Here is an 18,675-nt window from a genome sequence, read left to right as displayed (position 1 = left end):
AGCTACTGATTCAATCTGATTCAGTACACACAGTTCAGCTTGAAGATTCAGTGTTAAACATTTGTCCAATCATGTACTGAACACATTGCCCTGCAGCACTGGTGCAAGTGTATCCATAACATATCATAAGAGAAAAACTTGGCAATTTATAGCTACATAGATGATTTGTGCCCATCATATTTTATGAAATGACAAGACTAATGTGATTTGACCTCCTGATAAATGCTGGTTGGCATATGTGTGATTCTTCTAGTGTGTGTGTGTGTGTGCGTGTGTGTGCTTGAGTGAGAAAATCTAGCATTAAATTCAGCACTGTGGTCTTGGGTCATTTATTATTTCCTGGCTCCAAAGATGGTGGCAGGAGTTGAGTTCTTTTATGACTACAATACTGTATATATGTTTCAGCAGGTGTGCAAGAAAGACAGACAGACAGACAGTGAAAGGGTTTAGTGGGAATAGTGTGCTGCTCTCAAACATGGTATGGAAAATTGCTCTTGATTATGACACATTGTTTTTATAATTTTGTCAAAATTCAATATCTCTCTGTCTTTCTTGGTCTCTCTCCCTCCTTCTGTGTCCTCCTTTTGAACAGAGGCCTGGCCACCTTATTATAATTTAGTCCTTAATTACTAGCAGGGGATCAGGGCTAAATGAAGTCTCTGTAAATACTGAAGCGGTTCATTTAGTCTCACCAAAGTGTATCTCCCCTGGTTATCTAACTTGTTCTCAAAACAGTAGCAACCCCATTAAATTAGACCAGATTTGGCATAGTCCGCTGTACACTGAAGTGACAGGTCTTCTGAAGATGCGACTCTTTGGTCTATAATGTCGACCACTGAAGTGGGACACACTTTATTGATAGAGATTGTAATTAACTGGCTGTGTAGAGACAAAGGAAATTGCACATTCATCATATCAAATAGGCGCATGGGGCTTAGCAAGTGCCAGATAATGGCTCTCTTCATGCCTATGCCGTGACCAGAGTACAAACAGCTTGATGTGTATGTACACAGTGTAGCCATGGACGTACATAAAGAAACAAGCTTTTATACTGAGATCAGATTACTAAATATTATTGTCTTTTGAAATGATCACTTTGTCAGATTAACTATAAGAGTCAGAGATACTTAACTTTGGCTGAGAGGCAAGCAGGCTAAACTTTGGACCTCGACTACTCAGAGATGACGTGTTTCACCTTGCATGATGAATATAGTTATGCTAGGTGTGACTGACCCTACTGTTCCACCTGACAGCACCAGCTACATGTCTTCATATGTGATCATAGTTTTATGAGAAAAACTGACCCTCTGCGGTGAAGATTCGCTTTGTCTTTTTTCCTTCCCCATCAGGAGAGACGATAAGTGTGTGGGTGCATGCCATAAATACAATATGCACACAGAGAGGACAATGTCACACCCATAGGTGTGATTTGATTGAGTAATGTTCCTGACTGTAGGGTAATACTGTTGTCAAATGGTTATAGCTTTGCAGAAATGAAGTGAAAGATCATTCCTTTTCTGCTGTGCCATGTTTATAGTTGTACAGCGAAGAGCACTGTCATGCTTGGAGAAACTAATGTGCAACATGAACAATGCCCCTAGTCCAGTGGCAGAGTGGCCAGTGGGAAAAATGGGACTTTTCCCAGCAGAGAGAGAGAGAGATAACAATGGGTCTCAGCTCAGTTAAACAAGCTGCACAACCCACTCTGGGTCTGTGTGGCCGTCAGTCCCTCAGATCTCTTACCTTCACCAGCTACTGTAACTGTGTTTTTGATTTTGATACATTGATTCTGATTACTCAACTTGTTCATGTGTTCATGTCTTTATTGCTGAGGTAGCCAGCAGTGGACTGTTGCTGACCCACTTTACATGAATAACGAAGTAAAAAAAAAATGTTAAGGTTTAATTGAAAAGCTAAAGAAATATCCACGACATGTTTGCTAATCCATACATAGCAACTGTTTGCCAATTTGACAACAGACCTTTACCGAAGTTATGAGAAAGCCAATACTTACAACACAATACTACAACACTATTGAGAAGCTGTGGAATGACCTCAAGGGAGCCATCCACACCAGACATCCCAAGAAGCTCTGTGAGGAAAAATGGTCCAACATTCCTCCTGAACATTGTGCAGATCTGATCCACAGCTGCTGGGAGGGTTTGTTCAAGATTACTGCTGCCTAAGGAGGTTTAAACAATTATTAAATCCCAGGGTTCACTTACTTTTTCCACCAGCAATGTGAATATTTAATGGATGTGTTCATTAAAGACAAAATATAAAGATAAGAATTGAGTGTTATCTTAATCACCATTTTTCTTGGGCATAGATAAAGATCAATCTGATCACCTTTAGGACAATCACGCACAGAAATCCAGGTATTTCCAGTGTTCACATACTTATTCTTGCCAGTGTATTTCTCTTAAATTAGTTGTAAATAATGTATTGTTCAGTTAAATATTTCCTAAGTCCTTTCTTCTTTCCCCTTTATTAATCTTTGGCTTATCTTTGATGTCATGTAGAAGAAGCTCCTGACCTCTGAGAAGCAGAGTACTAATCTTCCAGACATTACCTAGATGGGAGGTGGATCTGTGTTACTGTTGGTGTTGTCCTGGACTTTCCTAAGAGCTGTTATTTCATAGGTGGTTGAATTTGATAAGGGCTTTACAGCTCTGTCAGTTCCTCATTGACAGCTTGATAACTATTGTTTGCTCTCTTCCTATTTTGTCACCTCCATTTCTCTTCTTTTCAAATTCACTGTCCAACCTCTGCTGCACTCTGTTTTTTTTTCTTCCCCTTTCTGCTCTCTCCTGTTGCTCTTTTTGCCTATACTGTCGCTCTTTCACTCTTCTGACTTTTCTCCTCCATTTTATATGACTTTCTTTTCACCACCCCACTCTCTCCAGTGGTTCTGTTGGACACCACAACAGTGCTAGGAGAACTGGACTGGATGACCTATCCTCTCAATGGGGTGAGTGACTCTGGCATTTCTTACTAATACTGTTATGCAGTTTTTTAAACAAACTTTGCTCGATATAATCCTGCCTACACTCAGTAGAATCAAAAAGTGAACAAACTCATACACCAACAATGAAAGAAAACATTTTGATGTACCATTTTTGTATGTATCAAAAATCTTAATCTCCAGACTGTCCTACACCTGATCTACAATCCTTTCTTTGCAAAACTAAACAAAGTAATTTACAAATTCTACAGGCAGCAAGTGACATATTTCACATGCTGACCTTCCTGAAAGCCTAAGTTAAAGCTAGAGGACATTTAGTTGAAAAGTGACAGTGTTTCTTAAGATAAAATTAGGAGTTAGCTACGCAGTTCCAGTCAAATGTTTGGACACACTGCGGCTTTTCTTAGTGTCCTCAACCCTCACTTTCCTGCTGTGCTGTGCTTGGTGCTGCCTTGGGTTGGTCAGCTGATCGAGTAGCTGCTTCACACTAAAATATAATTCAGTCAGCTCTGATGCATGGCTGCATAATTATCTGAACAAAGAATATGCACACCACTGACCTTGCCAAGATAAGGTAGCACCCCAGCACAGCAGGAAGCGACGACGGATGATATTTACTCCTGTACACTTGGACCCTTGGGGGGGATGCTGGGTTGCAGGTGGGACTTCTGAAATGCCTTATGAACAGTGGCAGTGGTAGCAAAATAATGCTCACTGCTCATTGAGCAACTTCTCTGTGCCCAAACATAGCATTAAATGATAAATGGTAGCGTTTCAAACTCTCACCAGAAGGATCTTGTTTGCATGCTTAAGGAGGAAAACATGTTCCTTGGTTTGAGACAGCAGAATGTGTGATCCTGCTTTCTGGAAAACAAACAGAGATACTGAGGCATGTAAACACCCTGTCCAGCTTCAGGGTTTCTGATGGCTGGCTGAGCCTGCATGTCTTTAACTTGAGTGACAGAGTAATTACATTACACTCACTTGGCAGATGCTTTTGTCCAAAGCTACTTACAAGTACATTCAGACCATATACCTGTACAGGCAAGAGCTAAAACTGTGACTGTGAGCCATCCATCCATTATCTATACCTCTGACTCTATCAAGGGTCACGTGTAAATGAGGCATTAATAAATGCTGACATATCTCAACAAAATTGATAGAACACAAAACTCTTGGTTCAATAGTCTTTTGCTTTCACTGCTCGTGGTTTTATATAGAGCACATGCAACTATGATTATATGCAATGAATATAGATTTGATCAAGCCTTTAAAGTATTTCCAGATTCAAGTAATTTAATTGTAGCATATAATTTTTACAGAGCCTTGGCCTAAAGGGGAAATGGATTTCATCCTTAGAAATATTTCAGCTGGAACTGAGCAACCATCAGCAACAACAATAATATTTCCATGATGTTGTGTCTAATTTGGGACACGAGGCAGTAGCGGGAGTTTTTTGTGCTTTCGGGCTATTATTAAAAGTGTAATAAATCCTTTGGAGCATAACCAATAAATAGAAACAAAATACTGAGATATTTTCAGGACCAAATATCAATATTGAAACAGCTTCTTTTCCCTTGTACCCAGCCTAAGCAGGGTTTTGCTATGGGGAGCAACAGCACCATTAATTGGTTGAACAAAAAATACAACACAGCACCACCACCCAGATTCACATCAAATCAATAATTCATCACAACTACAGAGATATAATGATATTTTCATAACACCTCTGTCTCTTGGTTCCCTTTAGTCTGACAATGATAAATTGTCTTATTTTAATCAAAATCTCACACTTCTTAGCCAGTTGGAGTGCCTCCACCATCGGTGTTAATACAGCACTGTTGGTGCAATGTAGATACATGTGTATGTTGTGAGTTTTGATAACAGCCTAATGTATTTTGCAACAGCTACAGACATGAAATATTGATACTCAGACAAGAATTTCACTGCAGTTTTTTACTTACATAATCTCAAAGAATCGTGTTGGTTTGTTATGTAAATGCAGGTGATTTTATAATCAATACACATATTTTTTGCATTAAACATTTTCTTTAAAAAAACTTTCTTGAAGTTTAAAAGTCTCAAATTCTGATGCCCCTTTGAGGTTATTTCATTCATTGACCTTCAGCTTTGATAGGAGCTGCCGCACTAAGAATAAAAGACAGAACATCGGCTAACCAAGTTTTTTCCATGCAGACTATAATGACAAATGTCAGGGTAGATAAACCCCTAACATCAAGTCAGTTGATTTAAAGACAGACTCATGATGATAGACTCATTGCCTAAAGAAACACTAGCTTTATATTGATATGTCCTTGTTCTTAAAATCTCCTGTTCTGTCTTGGGCTCACAAGGCCATCTGCAGCCCAGGCAGATGGTTAAAGTGGTAAAACTCAGGACTTCATTCTGTGGTGAAAGTGCGAGCGGTGGAAGAGAGATGCTGCTGTCTGTGTGAGCTGGTGTGGCGGATGTGATAGCGATAGTTAACGTGCCAACTGTGTTTCTAACCAGTCATTCTCATGTAAAGATACTGGTTCATTTGGTTTAATCTTTGGTTACAGTGGCTGATTAAAGTCAGTACTGATTGATATTATTTGATTCATCATTTTTAAAACTATTATCTACTACATGCTTCTGTAGTTTTATAAATGAAGGTTTACTTGAGGTCCAGTGAAAGTTGTAGTGCTTGTGCCCCGCAGGCAGACAGTGAGTGGTTAAAAGTTAATGAACTGAAAAGAAAAGACGTTTAAGGAATTTTCTCAAGCACTTTATAAAGACTGCAATCAATCATATGACTACAAAGGATTAATGTGGTCCTTTTGACTGTGAGGCACATAGCAGCAGTGAGCTTGGAGGTTCCCAGCTTTACACACTCAGCCCACTGCTTTTGTGATTAGAGTTTAGTCACCAATGACCCAAAATCACAGCCAACTACAACAGTGAAAAATGCTCAAATGATTTCACAACCAGTGTCTCGGTTATAATGTGAGAGAGGAGAGAACTTTCAAGTGTCAGTATGTGAAAAGCAGTTATTAAAATCATCACATACTATAGGTTATTAGTTGTGGAAATGTAAAAGCTCTAAGAGTTGTTTGGCATTAAGCTGCTAAATTAGCATTCATTTATTGCAATGAACAGCACCTTTTTTCTCCCCTTCTGCCACTTTCTCACAGCTCTTCCATTGCCATCACTGGCAGTGTAGTTACATAAATAACATGCATAAGCATGAGTAGGCGAGGAAAGGTGAATAGCTGGGTAGACTGGTTGTTATATAAAGTGTCACATGCTACAGCCAACTTGTATTGAACTCACAAATCAAGCTGAAGTTCTGGTCATGCGTTCTCTCCATGCTCTACAACTCTAGTTCTCAGAGAAATAAATAGTTAAGAAATATTTAATGATGTTGCTTAATTAAAAACATAACCACTTAATTGAATGTTGGCTATAAAAACTGACATATAAATTAAATATAATTATTATTACTAATGAATACGATCTCAGTCTCACACCCATTGCTGAATTGGAAAATTTCTTTATCTGCTAAGCAAAAGTTCCATCTAAATCTCTTTTCATCGATGAACAACTTTCAGTTCAGTTCAGTGGCTGTCAAGAACTCCTGTCAGTAGCTGAGAGCAGACCTTAAGCTGCCGGGAGCCACAGTGGAAAAAAAAACAACAAAAAAACCCCCACAAACATCATAACAAGAACTGTAAGAAACTTACTCCAAGTTTTCAATATCTGAATCTCTCTGCACAATGTTTGGGCTTTGCTTTTGCTTCTAAGTGTCACAGAGAAGGCTAAAGTGTGGCTCTTTGAATTCAGAGCAAGGCCTGCCATCTACAATTTGAAGACACATCCAATGCAGAATACTTATTTACCTGAGAGGTAGGAGTCCTCTCTGAAACCCAGTGCAGATGAGATGTGGAATAAACAGATTTGGATTTATATGTGCAGGGCGAGAACATGGTGGTTGAGTGGTTACCACTGTTTCCTCACAGCAAAAAGTCATGGGTTTGCAACCCGGCCTTTCTGTGTGGAGTTTGCATGTTCTCCCTGTGCTTGTGTGGGTTTTCTCCAGGTACTCTGGTTTCCTCCCACAGTCCAAAAACATGTATGTCAGGTTGATTGGTGACTCTAAATTGAGTGTGAGTGTGTGAGGTTGTTTGTCTCTATGTGGCCCTGTGGACTGGTGACCTGTCCAGGGTGTAACCCTGCCTTTCACCCAAAGAGAGCTGGGATAGGCTCCAGCAGATCCCTGTGACCCTGGTTAAGGATATAGAGAGATATAGGTTAAGGGTATAGAAAATGGATGGATGGATGTGCAGATCATAGATGTTCAGTCCAGTGTTGTTACTGAGTACTGGGACAAAACCAGGGAGAACAGCCAATCATGTGGCAGTGCCACATACAAACCCATCAAATATCAGAATGAGGCCCACGACATCATCATCATGCTACATTGATAATAGCATTTGAAATTCATGAGTATTTTACAGTATGTACATATTTGTTAGTAAAGATAAAGACACTCCAGGCTGATCAGTAGATTACATACACAGAAGTGCCACTGTTGGTACATGAAAAACAACAGAACTGTTAGATTTGTATAGTTCATGACCTATTGAAGCTGACATTCCACCACAATCTGAACAATGTGTTGTGCAACACTGACCATCAAACAAGGTGATGGGTTTGCTGCAATATCCTGTCACAAGACATGCTCAAAACAAAAAGCAAAATACTGTTGTTTAAACACTAATATTCACATTCCTACAATCACAGAAGAATCAGCCACGTATTAGTGTACTGTGTGAGGGTCTACATGCAGCCCAGACAAACATTTTTCACACCGCACCAGAACTATCATTGAACGCACTTCATCTACCTGTATCAGTGTTCTGAGCACCCCTCCAATGCTGCCATAAGGAATTGATGTAAAGTGAGCAGCTGCTATGTGTACGTCCACTTCAGATCCGAAGAGGGAGTGAAACTCTTGAAGTAAATGGTCATCTACCAAGCAATAATGAAATCTTTCATGATCCTCCCACTCGCTCTTTCAAACCTCCATCTGTTTGCAGGCACAGTAATTATTAATTGATTTGTTGCAAACTTTGGACCAGGGTAACATGCACATAAACAAGCAAAAGTAAGTACAACACTTCACTGGGGCAGGTCTAATTGTAGTGTATCGTTGTGGTTTAATTGCTTTTTAAGTGAAGAAATGTTTTAAGAAACTCAAGAGTCATTATGCCAGACTGTTGATACTAATGAAATCTACAATAGTTAATGTCACGGTCAACCACAAAACTAAGTTAACAGTGGACATTTTTGCGGAGCAGGTTCAGAAAACCATGTACTGCACTCTCATGTTACAGAAATAGTGTGAATACAATTTGAGTACATATTTTAGCTCCATGCATAGTACTCAAAACCTGGTTTCTGTCTGCGACACTCCGCTAAGCTTAGGGCTAATAGGCAGAGCAATTAGTAGGTGCATATCTGATTGCCTGAGATAGCGTGGGATGCAGCTCATATTTCAAATGCGGGGCTTGCATTTGTTTTCTCTGCTCTCAACCATGCCACGTCCCAAGGGTGCATTTTAGAACACTGAGGCACACCGAGTGACAAATCACCATTTTCTCATGTTTATATGCATAATGGAACTCCAATTACTTAATGCTGATCTTATGCAAACCAGAAAGCCTGCTTTCTTTAAAGATACCAGGCTTCTTTTTCCAGGTCTAAGGAGGGCACTGAAATTACAGAATATGCTGTATGTGTTGAAGAAACTCCACTCACATCAAGTGTCCGAGATTTAAATTTGCTCTATTTTTATACATTAGCAGAAAATGACATTGTAGAGTCCCTGCAGTTGTATACAACAATAATCAGCTTCTTATTTAAGCGAGAGAATAAATCCTAACATATATGTGATGTACCAAATTAAACTTTATATTAAATTAACAGTGGGTATGCATACAATGGTTAATAATGCATATACAAAGATTTGGTTTTCTTTTTAGCATTTTACTGATTTATTATATAACTAATTGATACCAAGATGTTTTCTGTATTTTGGATTCTGCTCCTATAACTTGCATATTCCCCATAGCAATGACATCAATAATAAATGTACAGTTACATGCAACCCGAAGTCCACTTAACATCATAAAGGCACAAGCACAGCTTTAGTGGGTGGCTGAAGTTCCAGAGAGAATGATTGTGATTGATTAATCATTTAGCACTTGAGTGTCACATAGAGCTAATTTAGATAACTCATGTAAAATTAATTGCTTTTGCACAATTCAGTCAAGGTTAAAGTGTTATTTAATAGTTGTATTGTAATATATTGTAATAGTAATAATTGATAAAAATCTACCTTAGTTGTTTTTGTGTCTGTTTGTCATCTACCCTGATTGAGTCTTTCTTTGTGTGACACATTCAAGATCATCATATTGTCTGTGCAGCCTCAACCTGTCTGTATTTTAAAATGAAGACATATGCATCACACTCAACACAGCAGCTCTGGATCATTTTCACCTATTGAATACCCCATTTTGCAGATATCACAGATACAGCATTACATAATGTATTGGTGGAGAATGAAATCAATATGCAGGCACAGAGTGCTTTCCATTTAGCTACTTATGTTTTCTCCAGTCTGTGACCTGGAAACAATAGGCTGCAATCATAGAGGAAGCTTCAGTCTGCTGCATATGGAAGAGTGGAGGTCTCCAATAGGGATTTTGCACAGTGTATCCCATATGAAAGTCTTTTACTGGATAGTGACAACACTTTGATGGTAATGTCTTTAGTAGCTCTGTCCAAATTTTTGAAGGTTTCTCTCATGTGTCTGAGATATGTTGTCTTCTTTTTTACAGCCCTTGGTATCTCAAAATACACAAGACATCATTGCATTTTGATGGAGTGTTTGATTGGCTATGGTCAGTAATGTCAAGAAATAACTGGTGTTTATATGGTATTTGTGCTTAGCTCTAGGTCCATGTGATGAATCTACCACAGGGTACTGCTCTAAATGATGGAGGACATACCTACAATCACTGTTTTTGTTTGCAGCTTGGATATAATGCTAATCACACTGTGTTATACTGTTGATTGCAATTTCTCACTGCAACTTAGTGATAAATTTGGCCATGGAATTTTTAGACTTGACAGCACAAATGCACCATTAGGTTTGGTCACTGTGAGGCTGCATTGTCTCAGTTGGGAAGGAACCAGCCTCAGAATAGTGACATGGATATCAACTTATCACTGGGGCTGACCCGATCAGTGTTAAGAGTTTACACAAGTTAATACTGTTATATTAATATTACTGCAATGCGGAGGAGACACAACCAAACAAGCCTTGCTGTGTTCCAATGGTTGGTTCAAGCTTCGCTTTGATTACAGCATAAGTTCAGTAGAAGCTAGTGACCTGGAAATTAATTCTCCATTACTACCCTCACCCCCACCTTTCTAGATCACAACCACTACACACTACAGGCCAGCGGTGCAGAAGTGAGAAAGAAGCCAGGGTTTAAACTTTTCCATCTAGCTCTCATTTTTCATTCTCGATACATTCTCAGTTATTTCTTGTGAACAACTTAGTACAACACCACAGATGTCTTGCAAGAGGGACAGTTTGAATATGTGAAGCATTGTCTCTTTTTTCACTCAGGCTTTTCTTTTCACTTTAGTATGTGGGTGTTGTGAAAAACTACAGTATAACTACATTTGATTTCTGCACATCACAACACATACAAACTCCTGCTAGAGCATTATTAACGTCTTTAACGTATCGATCCAAAGTATCAATCATGTAATAGTAACAAAATTACTGTAACTATTGTTCATGTTTCAGGGATGTCCCTGAACTTTGAACTCTAGGAAGATCTGGGCATGTGTATGTGTACACATTTTCACAGATTTATAGCCTCCCAAGCCTCCAACCTCTTACCACCCCGTTTACAGAATCAGAATCAAACATAAATGCTACCATGTGTCCGATATGTCCCATCTAGCTCATGCTATTGAGATATAATTACATGCCCTGCTGTGTATCTGACACATTTTCAGTGGTCCATTCATTGTCACAGGAGTTCTGAGAAGGAAGTTCTGTCAGTAAACATTAGGGTTTCTGAAACGCTGATCAGCACACCATTAAAGTGGAGCTGACAAATGAGAGAGTCTGGCTGATGCAACAGCTTGAAAACATTAGTGAAACTAACATGGTGCCTCTCAAACGCTTCTATAGAAGTTAGGTTTCACTACATGCAACAGAAGGTGCACAGGTTCACCTCTGAATTCAGATCATCAATGGGTGTGTGTATTGTAATTTCTAATCATCATATCTGTACTAGTATGTAATAGAATATTACTTACATACTGTATGTTACTGTATGTATACTGTACTGTAACTGAATGCTTGCATAGTAATTAACATATTTGTCAATTCTTGTTACTCAGACTGCTCCATAAAATACTGCTATCTGTAAGAGCCAGGCCACTCAGTAGCAACTGGATTTTATTAACAGTATCTGTCTGTAATTAGGGTGATCGTATCATGCTTGACATGAAAATTTTGAAATGGAGCTGTCAAAGCTTTATGGATAAAATTATCTAATGACTACATTTCAGCTAACAAGTGAAATAATTTAACAGTTTTTTTAAAATAATCTGCTGGTATGCCTTTGTTTTTGAGTGTCATTGGTGCTTTATATATGTTTACAGTGGGATGCCATCACAGAGATGGATGAGCACAACAGACCGATTCACACCTTCCAGGTTTGCCATGTAATGGAGCCAAACCAGAACAACTGGCTAAGGTCTGGATGGATCCAGCGGCAGGCTGCTCAGAGGGTCTGGACCACTCTTCCACACACACATAGTCTTGTCTGGTGACATTGTCTCAGCATTGCATCTTTCTATGTAAAATCAGTGGTGAAACAAATTGAAGGCAGATGTACCATAAAGTAAAAAGCGTGACTGAACTCTAGAGTGAGGGTAATTTCCATTCAGCAGAACAGCCCATAATAAATCAAAGATGGTGCAGGATTTCTTCTTTACATGTTGACTGGAGTGCTGCTCATTATATCTGAAACAAACTTGTATCACAAGCTGCTGAAAACCCTGTGAATCTGGCTCAGCTGATGCCACCAGGGCCATCAGATTTCAAATGACCTGCCTGTGTAGTTTCAAATAGAAACCATTTCATCAAACTGTTCTCATGGTTGGTCTTTTTATCTTCTTTACTGTTGATTTCATGTACATTAAATTCTGTCGTTTCCTTCTTAGTTTAATTACTTTCTATGAATTAATTCATTGCTGTGATGTTTGTACACATTTCTATTTAGAAAAGAATAAAGCCTGCTATTATTGTTGTTATAATTACACTTATACATTTGTGACTAATATTAGACCACTGAGATTTATTATAAAGCCCAAAACCAGTTTATTTTCAGTCAGGCACAGCAAGGACCTGACTGCAAAAAGTTTGATAGCCCTGCAGTATGTTAGCATGTCTAATGAGCATCTGTTTACCCACTTTACTTTAATTCAGGTATATGTGGAGCTGCGATTCACACTAAGAGACTGCAACTCCATCCCTTGGGTGTCTGGTACTTGCAAGGAAACCTTTAACCTCTTTTACCTGCAGACAGATGAACCACTCCCTGCAGCGACACGGTTTAGGCCTACTGACTATGCCAAGGTTGGTTATCCGGGTCTGTATTATTAAGGAAGTGTTTTAGTTATCAATGACCTATGCTAATAAAGTGATTGTTGTTGATTTTGAGGTGGACACCATAGCAGCAGATGAGAGTTTTACACAGACGGATCTTGGAGATCGTGTTCTTCGCCTCAATACTGAGGTCAGGGAGGTGGGGCCGGTGACACAGAAAGGCTTCTTCTTGGCCTTCCAGGATGTGGGAGCTTGTATTGCTCTTGTTTCTGTCAAGGTGAATGACTAGGGTGATGGGACCTATTTTTACATGACGTATAGTCAAGAACTCATCTTTTTTCCCAAGACTAGCAATACTGCAACTTTTTGTTTTCTCATTCACATAAGGTGTTCTACAAACGCTGCCCATCAACTTTGAGAAACCTGGCAGCTTTTCCTGACACAGTGCCACATATGGACTCATCCTCTCTGGTGGAAGTGAGGGGTGCATGTGTGGAGAACGCAGAGGAGAGAGACACACCCAAATTGTACTGCGGTGCTGATGGAGACTGGCTGGTACCACTGGGCCGCTGTGTTTGTAGTATTGGCCACGAGGAGATGGACGGCTACTGCAGGGGTGAGTAGTTTTTACTGAAGTTATTGTGTGCGTGTGTCTGTTTGTGTTTGTACAAATTTTAGAGCAGCACACTTCAACAACAATGTAGTAAAGCTATAGACAGAGAAGGACATAGAGTGAAATAAAAAGAAGAGAAGGCATTGCATCACATTAACAGACCTCTAGGGCCTCCTCAGTCATCTGCTTGAGTTTGACTTTACAGAGCCTCTATTCCCTGCTCTCATTCTAACATCCTGCATCCTTGTCTGATCCTTTCCATTCACATTTCTCTTCATCTTTTATAAGCTCCACCTCCCCTCATCATCTTCTCTCCTCTCTTGTCCACAATGTTTACTCTTCACTTACTCCTCCTTCATTCTCGTCCTTGTTCTTTTTTTCCCCTCTTTTCATTCCTCATAATTCTCACTCTGACTGTCTCTTACCGCCCTCCTTTTCTGCTGCGAGGCCCCTAAACAATGTGAATATGAAAAGATTACTGGTGTGTGTGTGTGTGTGTGTGTGTTTTCTGACATTTCAAAATGATTAGTCTGGCTCTCATGAGGCTCTCTTTGGACACTATCAATAATGCGGCTTAAATTGGAAAGTAATTTCTTGTTCTATCCAGCTGTGTTTTGGATTTGTGGTGTTTATGTCGGATGTTGCCTTGATAAATATCACTTTGTGGTAGATAACTCCAAAATGTACCTGCGTAACATTCTCATCAAAGCTCTCAAATTTGGAAACTTTGATTAATATAATTAAGCTTTTTTAAAAGGCTTTTTGGGAAGCCTCCTCTCTAATTTGTTGTATCAGCATTACGCAAATGTGGCCCATTGTGAGCAGAACATATTAAGAAAGTTAAAGCAAGTGCTGAGTTGTTCCAGATAGTCTTTGGCCTGTTTTCTCAATTAGACTGAGCAGACAGACTGGGGGTAGGGGCTAGGTTATTACAGAGAGGCTCCAACAGTCATTAGTACAGCTGATATGTAGGACAGGCTTTAATATCTCCTTTATTGGCTCCTCGGGTGTAATTTTTCTTTTTATCTTCATCTCTTTTATCTGCTTTTTATTTATCTTTTTTCTCTCTCATTCTCAGTCATCTCAAAGATGTAGTTAAACAACAAGAATCCTGTCAGGAGAGATTACTGATGAGATGGCAGCTTAGCAGCAGTACTCTCATGGCATCTCTGGTATATGCCCTACAGTACATCTATGATCCCTATTCATCACCTAAGGCTGATGTTAGCTGCTCCTCTCGATTGTGCTGTAGTTGCAACAGTGTCAAGGAGATTTTGGCAACCATCACAATGAATGGGTCAGTAACTCATGAAGCAGTAACCCATTTGGCACTTGGAAAATGATATGTGTTCGTCTATCTATCCTAGAGCCCAAGTCATGCATAAACAGAGATCCAGAGATTTTATTGCTGGATTTAAGCTAATTGCAGATAAATCAGTATCAAATGACAGTAATCGAAAGCCAACGATAGTTGCTTTTTATTACCAGTGTCGCTGCTGTGTAGTTTGTCCACCAAAGATCTCTACTACTCACAGACCTCATCACAGCTCAGCCCACCACTGCAGAGTGTGGAGAGTGGAGAGAGAGTAGATACGGCGTCTGCATTTTCATGGCCAAATGCTCATTTTCACATGTAATACATTACTTGATGTCAACAAACCATGCCCCCGATTTTTCTTTGCGTATAATCTAAATAAGCCCAGCAGTAGTCTGCTGCAGTAAACTCATTACAGTCTAACAGGTGGATAAGTGGTGTCATTTATAGCCATATATAGTTTATTTGTAACAGTTAATTAAATGGTTTTAACAAGTAAATGAACGGTAACACTATTTGTTTTCCAGGCTGGAACCAGATCATTTCTCGCACTTTTGCTTAAAACATGATTGAAACAGTCTATTATGAAAGTAAAATAACAAATTTATTTGACTGATTCATCGAGTAACTGCTCCAGCTCTAAAATAAAGCTTAAAAACTGTTACAAGATATATGCTCACTTTTGATACTACACTAGCAGTTTCCTCCTGCGTCCAGTCCTTGTGTCTGCTGAACATTTCTCTGAGTTATCACTGCACTGACATGTAACTAATATTGATCTTATCTGACTCTGAGTCTGAAAGAAAACAAGTGTTTTCCCCCAGATGGCTGTTCCTTTAAGATTCACTGTTTTCTCAAGTACTTCTGTTGAATCCTGAGTAAAGGAAACCAAACATACGCCTCTGCTCTATAGTATTGCTGTACAGTTCTTGTTGTAATGTCGGTTTATAACAATCAAGAATGCTGTGCTGTAGACTTCTCGATGGCATCTCTCAACTAATTAACGTTAGGTGAAAAAAGGTAATCAATAGTAACAACAGCTTTTGGTCTTATAGTTAAAGATTTATGGTTTTAATGAGTTATGGATAATTATTTTTTTTCTCATCAATCATTTCTATAGGATTTGGCAGAGCTCATGTGATGAAGATGTGTGCTTTGCAAGAGTTGCAGGAAGTTTGGGCATGAACTTGCGATGACTTCTGCTTTCTCCTCGTTTTCATTTTGGAACACTGCTTCAAAGGGTACCATGATCAAAGCTGTCTGAGAGGCAGCATGGGGAAAGAGCAAAAGAGGGAGAGAAAGTGAGAAAGAGAGCGAGAGAGAGAGCAGGGAAAACCCCAGCTCTACCAAATATAAGCAAAGCTCTGCGCTAACATGTCCATCTTTCCCTCCCAGCTGCCTAAACAAAGGCATCAGCGCTTATCAGACCCTGCTTTCCACCCCAGAAGCATTCTGCCAGACTGTTTTGACATCTCAATCGAGTGCTTTATTATTCTATTCCTTTTATTCAGCGTTAGCCACAAGAGGATTACTCAGAGATAGGCTGGTTATATCATGACCTATATAAGGTAACATCATAGTGCTAATGTTATTTGTTCCACATCCTTTCGTCACATATTCAAAAGAGGCAGTGAATTGTGGGAGAAGCTAATAGATACTCTGCTTTGAATTCTTTTTAAATCACAATAGATATGGATGTACCAAAAACCCAACAGTAGGCTGAGTGATTAAATTCAATAGCTGAAAAATCTTCTATAATCAAATATTTTGGCTTCAACAGAACGTTTTGAATGGCATTTGCTGCTAACACCTACTGTACTTTTCATAAAGTTGATCCAACACTGCACAGTTTCTCTTATTACAGGGAAAATAGTTAGGAAACAAATTAATGCATTTTTTTAAAATCATACAATAAGGGCTGTCAGTTCGTTCCCCCTGTTATTCCCCATGACCTATCTATGTCATACCTGTCCACAAATGGACAACACTTACTTGCTCGTCGATGACCTCTGTCACCTTGAGAAGCAGGACTGATCAGGCAGGCGCACTGCCAACTTGTGATCTTAAATTCAGGTAAATGGAAATAGGAAATGAAGAAATAAATACAGCACATCCTGTTAGTTGCGTCGGAGTCACTGTGCCCCTCTTCTGTCCATTAAGGACTATGTTTACTCTGGCCTCTAACACAGCTCAGCCAGACTGGAGCATCACTCATTCTCTGTGAACTTCCCATCTGCATATCAAAGCTGAGAGACCAGGATAAACATAGTCTCTGCCTCCATCTGTTTCTAACAACATAAAGTGAAAAGAAAACTTCCAGCTCTCTTAGTCACCACGTTATTATATTCCTCCATTACATTTCTCCTGAATTTCCCTTTTGGGGATAAATAAATCTTATCTTATCTTCTTATGTATGTCCTTTGAGCAGATTCTGAAATCTTTAAATTTCTTAACTGATAATTATCAGCCTGAGGCCAAAGTTTTATTACTGCATGGTGTTTTGAAAATAACCTTTTTTAAACTGCTCTCATTAATATTTTCATGGATCAAAATGATGATTTATAATAATGAATCAACAATTATCTCCCAATTCTGTATTTCCTCTCAGATCTACAGAGCTTTACAGCATTATCAGCTGATCGTTCTTGTTTTCTGGGTGATAACCATAAAAATTTACCTTTTGCTCTTCTCTGCAATGTTTTCAGCACACAGGCAGTTGTATTCAGCAAAATGCTGTAAAAACACATGACCTGCACAGCACACAAAGTCAGCCACTAGTTGCTGAGTAGAGTGGAGCATTTAGTAGCCAAAATATCACAAATTTCCTTAAGAGGTGGTGGAGACCAATACAGAGGTAAAATGTTCCCTAATTTTCAAGATTTGTGAAACCGCAAACCAAAAGTCAAATGAATGCTAATGTAGCTCCGCATCTACATATGAAGATGTCAAAGAGAAGCACTGGCTCCACCTGAGATACCTGAGAAAAAGACAACTAAGCTAATTAAAACTGCAACAATTACTCAAATAATTGATTGAAAATAATAAACTTTTTTTCTATTAATTATTCCCCCAGTTTCCTGCTTCTATAATATGGGGTTTTGCTGATTTTGTTTTTCGACATAAGATAATAAATGTTGGGTAAATACAACAAGACATTTGACTACATCTCTTTGGGATGTAGAACAGATATTTTCACTTTATTTTGTGACATTTTATGAGTTAAAATATTAATCAACAAAATAATCTGAAGAGTAATTGTTAATGAAAAAGTAATCTTTAGTATCAACCCTAAGGCTATAACCTGTTGAAATATACTGCGTGCACAGCAGTATTCACTGTGAGCGGGAATACGTATTTTGTGCCATGTCCTTTTCATGATTAGGAATGCCTTCCATGACAAAAAGCCAGAAAACTGATAGTGAACAAATTGGATCTCATTATGTGTCTGTGTGTCCGTGTGTGTGGGGAATTTTTTCAAAGTTTCTGATAGAAATAGTGATATGAGTATTGTAATTGCTTTTTGGTGGTGATCTTGCCAGCCTATACCAGAGAGCAAGGAACAGCTGGAAATTCAAATGAATTTATGTATCTGTTGCCTTTGACAGCAGATCAGCATAGGAGGAAAGTAATATCCAAGTGAATGAGGCGCCTCAAAAATTGGAAGCTGGGTGACAAATTACCCTTCTCATTCTCTTCTCGTGAGGACTTCTGTGTGTCAATTATTAATCCCATCGCTTTTACAAACTGTTATACTCAATTATGTCCTACAGTAATTATACACACTTTTTTGTAACTCTTTCCTTCTTATATATATAACTATTTTATATATATATATATATATATATATATATACATATATACATATATATGTATATATGGTTGTATGGTTGTGGTTTCCTCCCACAGTCCAAAAACGTGTATGTCAGGTTGATTGGTGACTCTAAATTGCCCATAGGAGTGAGTGTGAGTGTGTGAGGTTGTTTGTCTCTATGTGGCCCTGTGATGGACTGGTGACCTGTCCAGGGTGTACCCCTGCCTTTCACCCAAAGAGAGCTGGGATAGATTCTAATAGATCCCCATGATTGTAAATAGGACTGAGCGGC

General features: G+C 39.0%; 1 protein-coding gene across 2 annotated transcripts in view; it reads left to right on the top strand.

The window, feature by feature from the left end:
* The window catches only part of LOC113137862 (ephrin type-A receptor 6-like), a 54,977-nt gene that overhangs the window by 4,531 nt on the left and 31,771 nt on the right, over positions 1-18,675 (top strand). For both annotated transcript variants that reach the window (XM_026319783.1, XM_026319782.1), the window contains exons 2-6: positions 2,907-2,971; positions 11,696-11,824; positions 12,525-12,674; positions 12,760-12,921; positions 13,032-13,260. In XM_026319783.1, the coding sequence (XP_026175568.1) occupies positions 2,907-2,971; positions 11,696-11,824; positions 12,525-12,674; positions 12,760-12,921; positions 13,032-13,260 (735 nt within the window). The remainder of the gene's footprint in view (positions 1-2,906; positions 2,972-11,695; positions 11,825-12,524; positions 12,675-12,759; positions 12,922-13,031; positions 13,261-18,675) is intronic.

This window comes from Mastacembelus armatus, chromosome 3, assembly GCF_900324485.2.
Source record: "Mastacembelus armatus chromosome 3, fMasArm1.2, whole genome shotgun sequence".
Classification (NCBI taxonomy): domain Eukaryota; kingdom Metazoa; phylum Chordata; class Actinopteri; order Synbranchiformes; family Mastacembelidae; genus Mastacembelus; species Mastacembelus armatus.
This window is presented reverse-complemented; position numbering and strand designations above follow the sequence as displayed.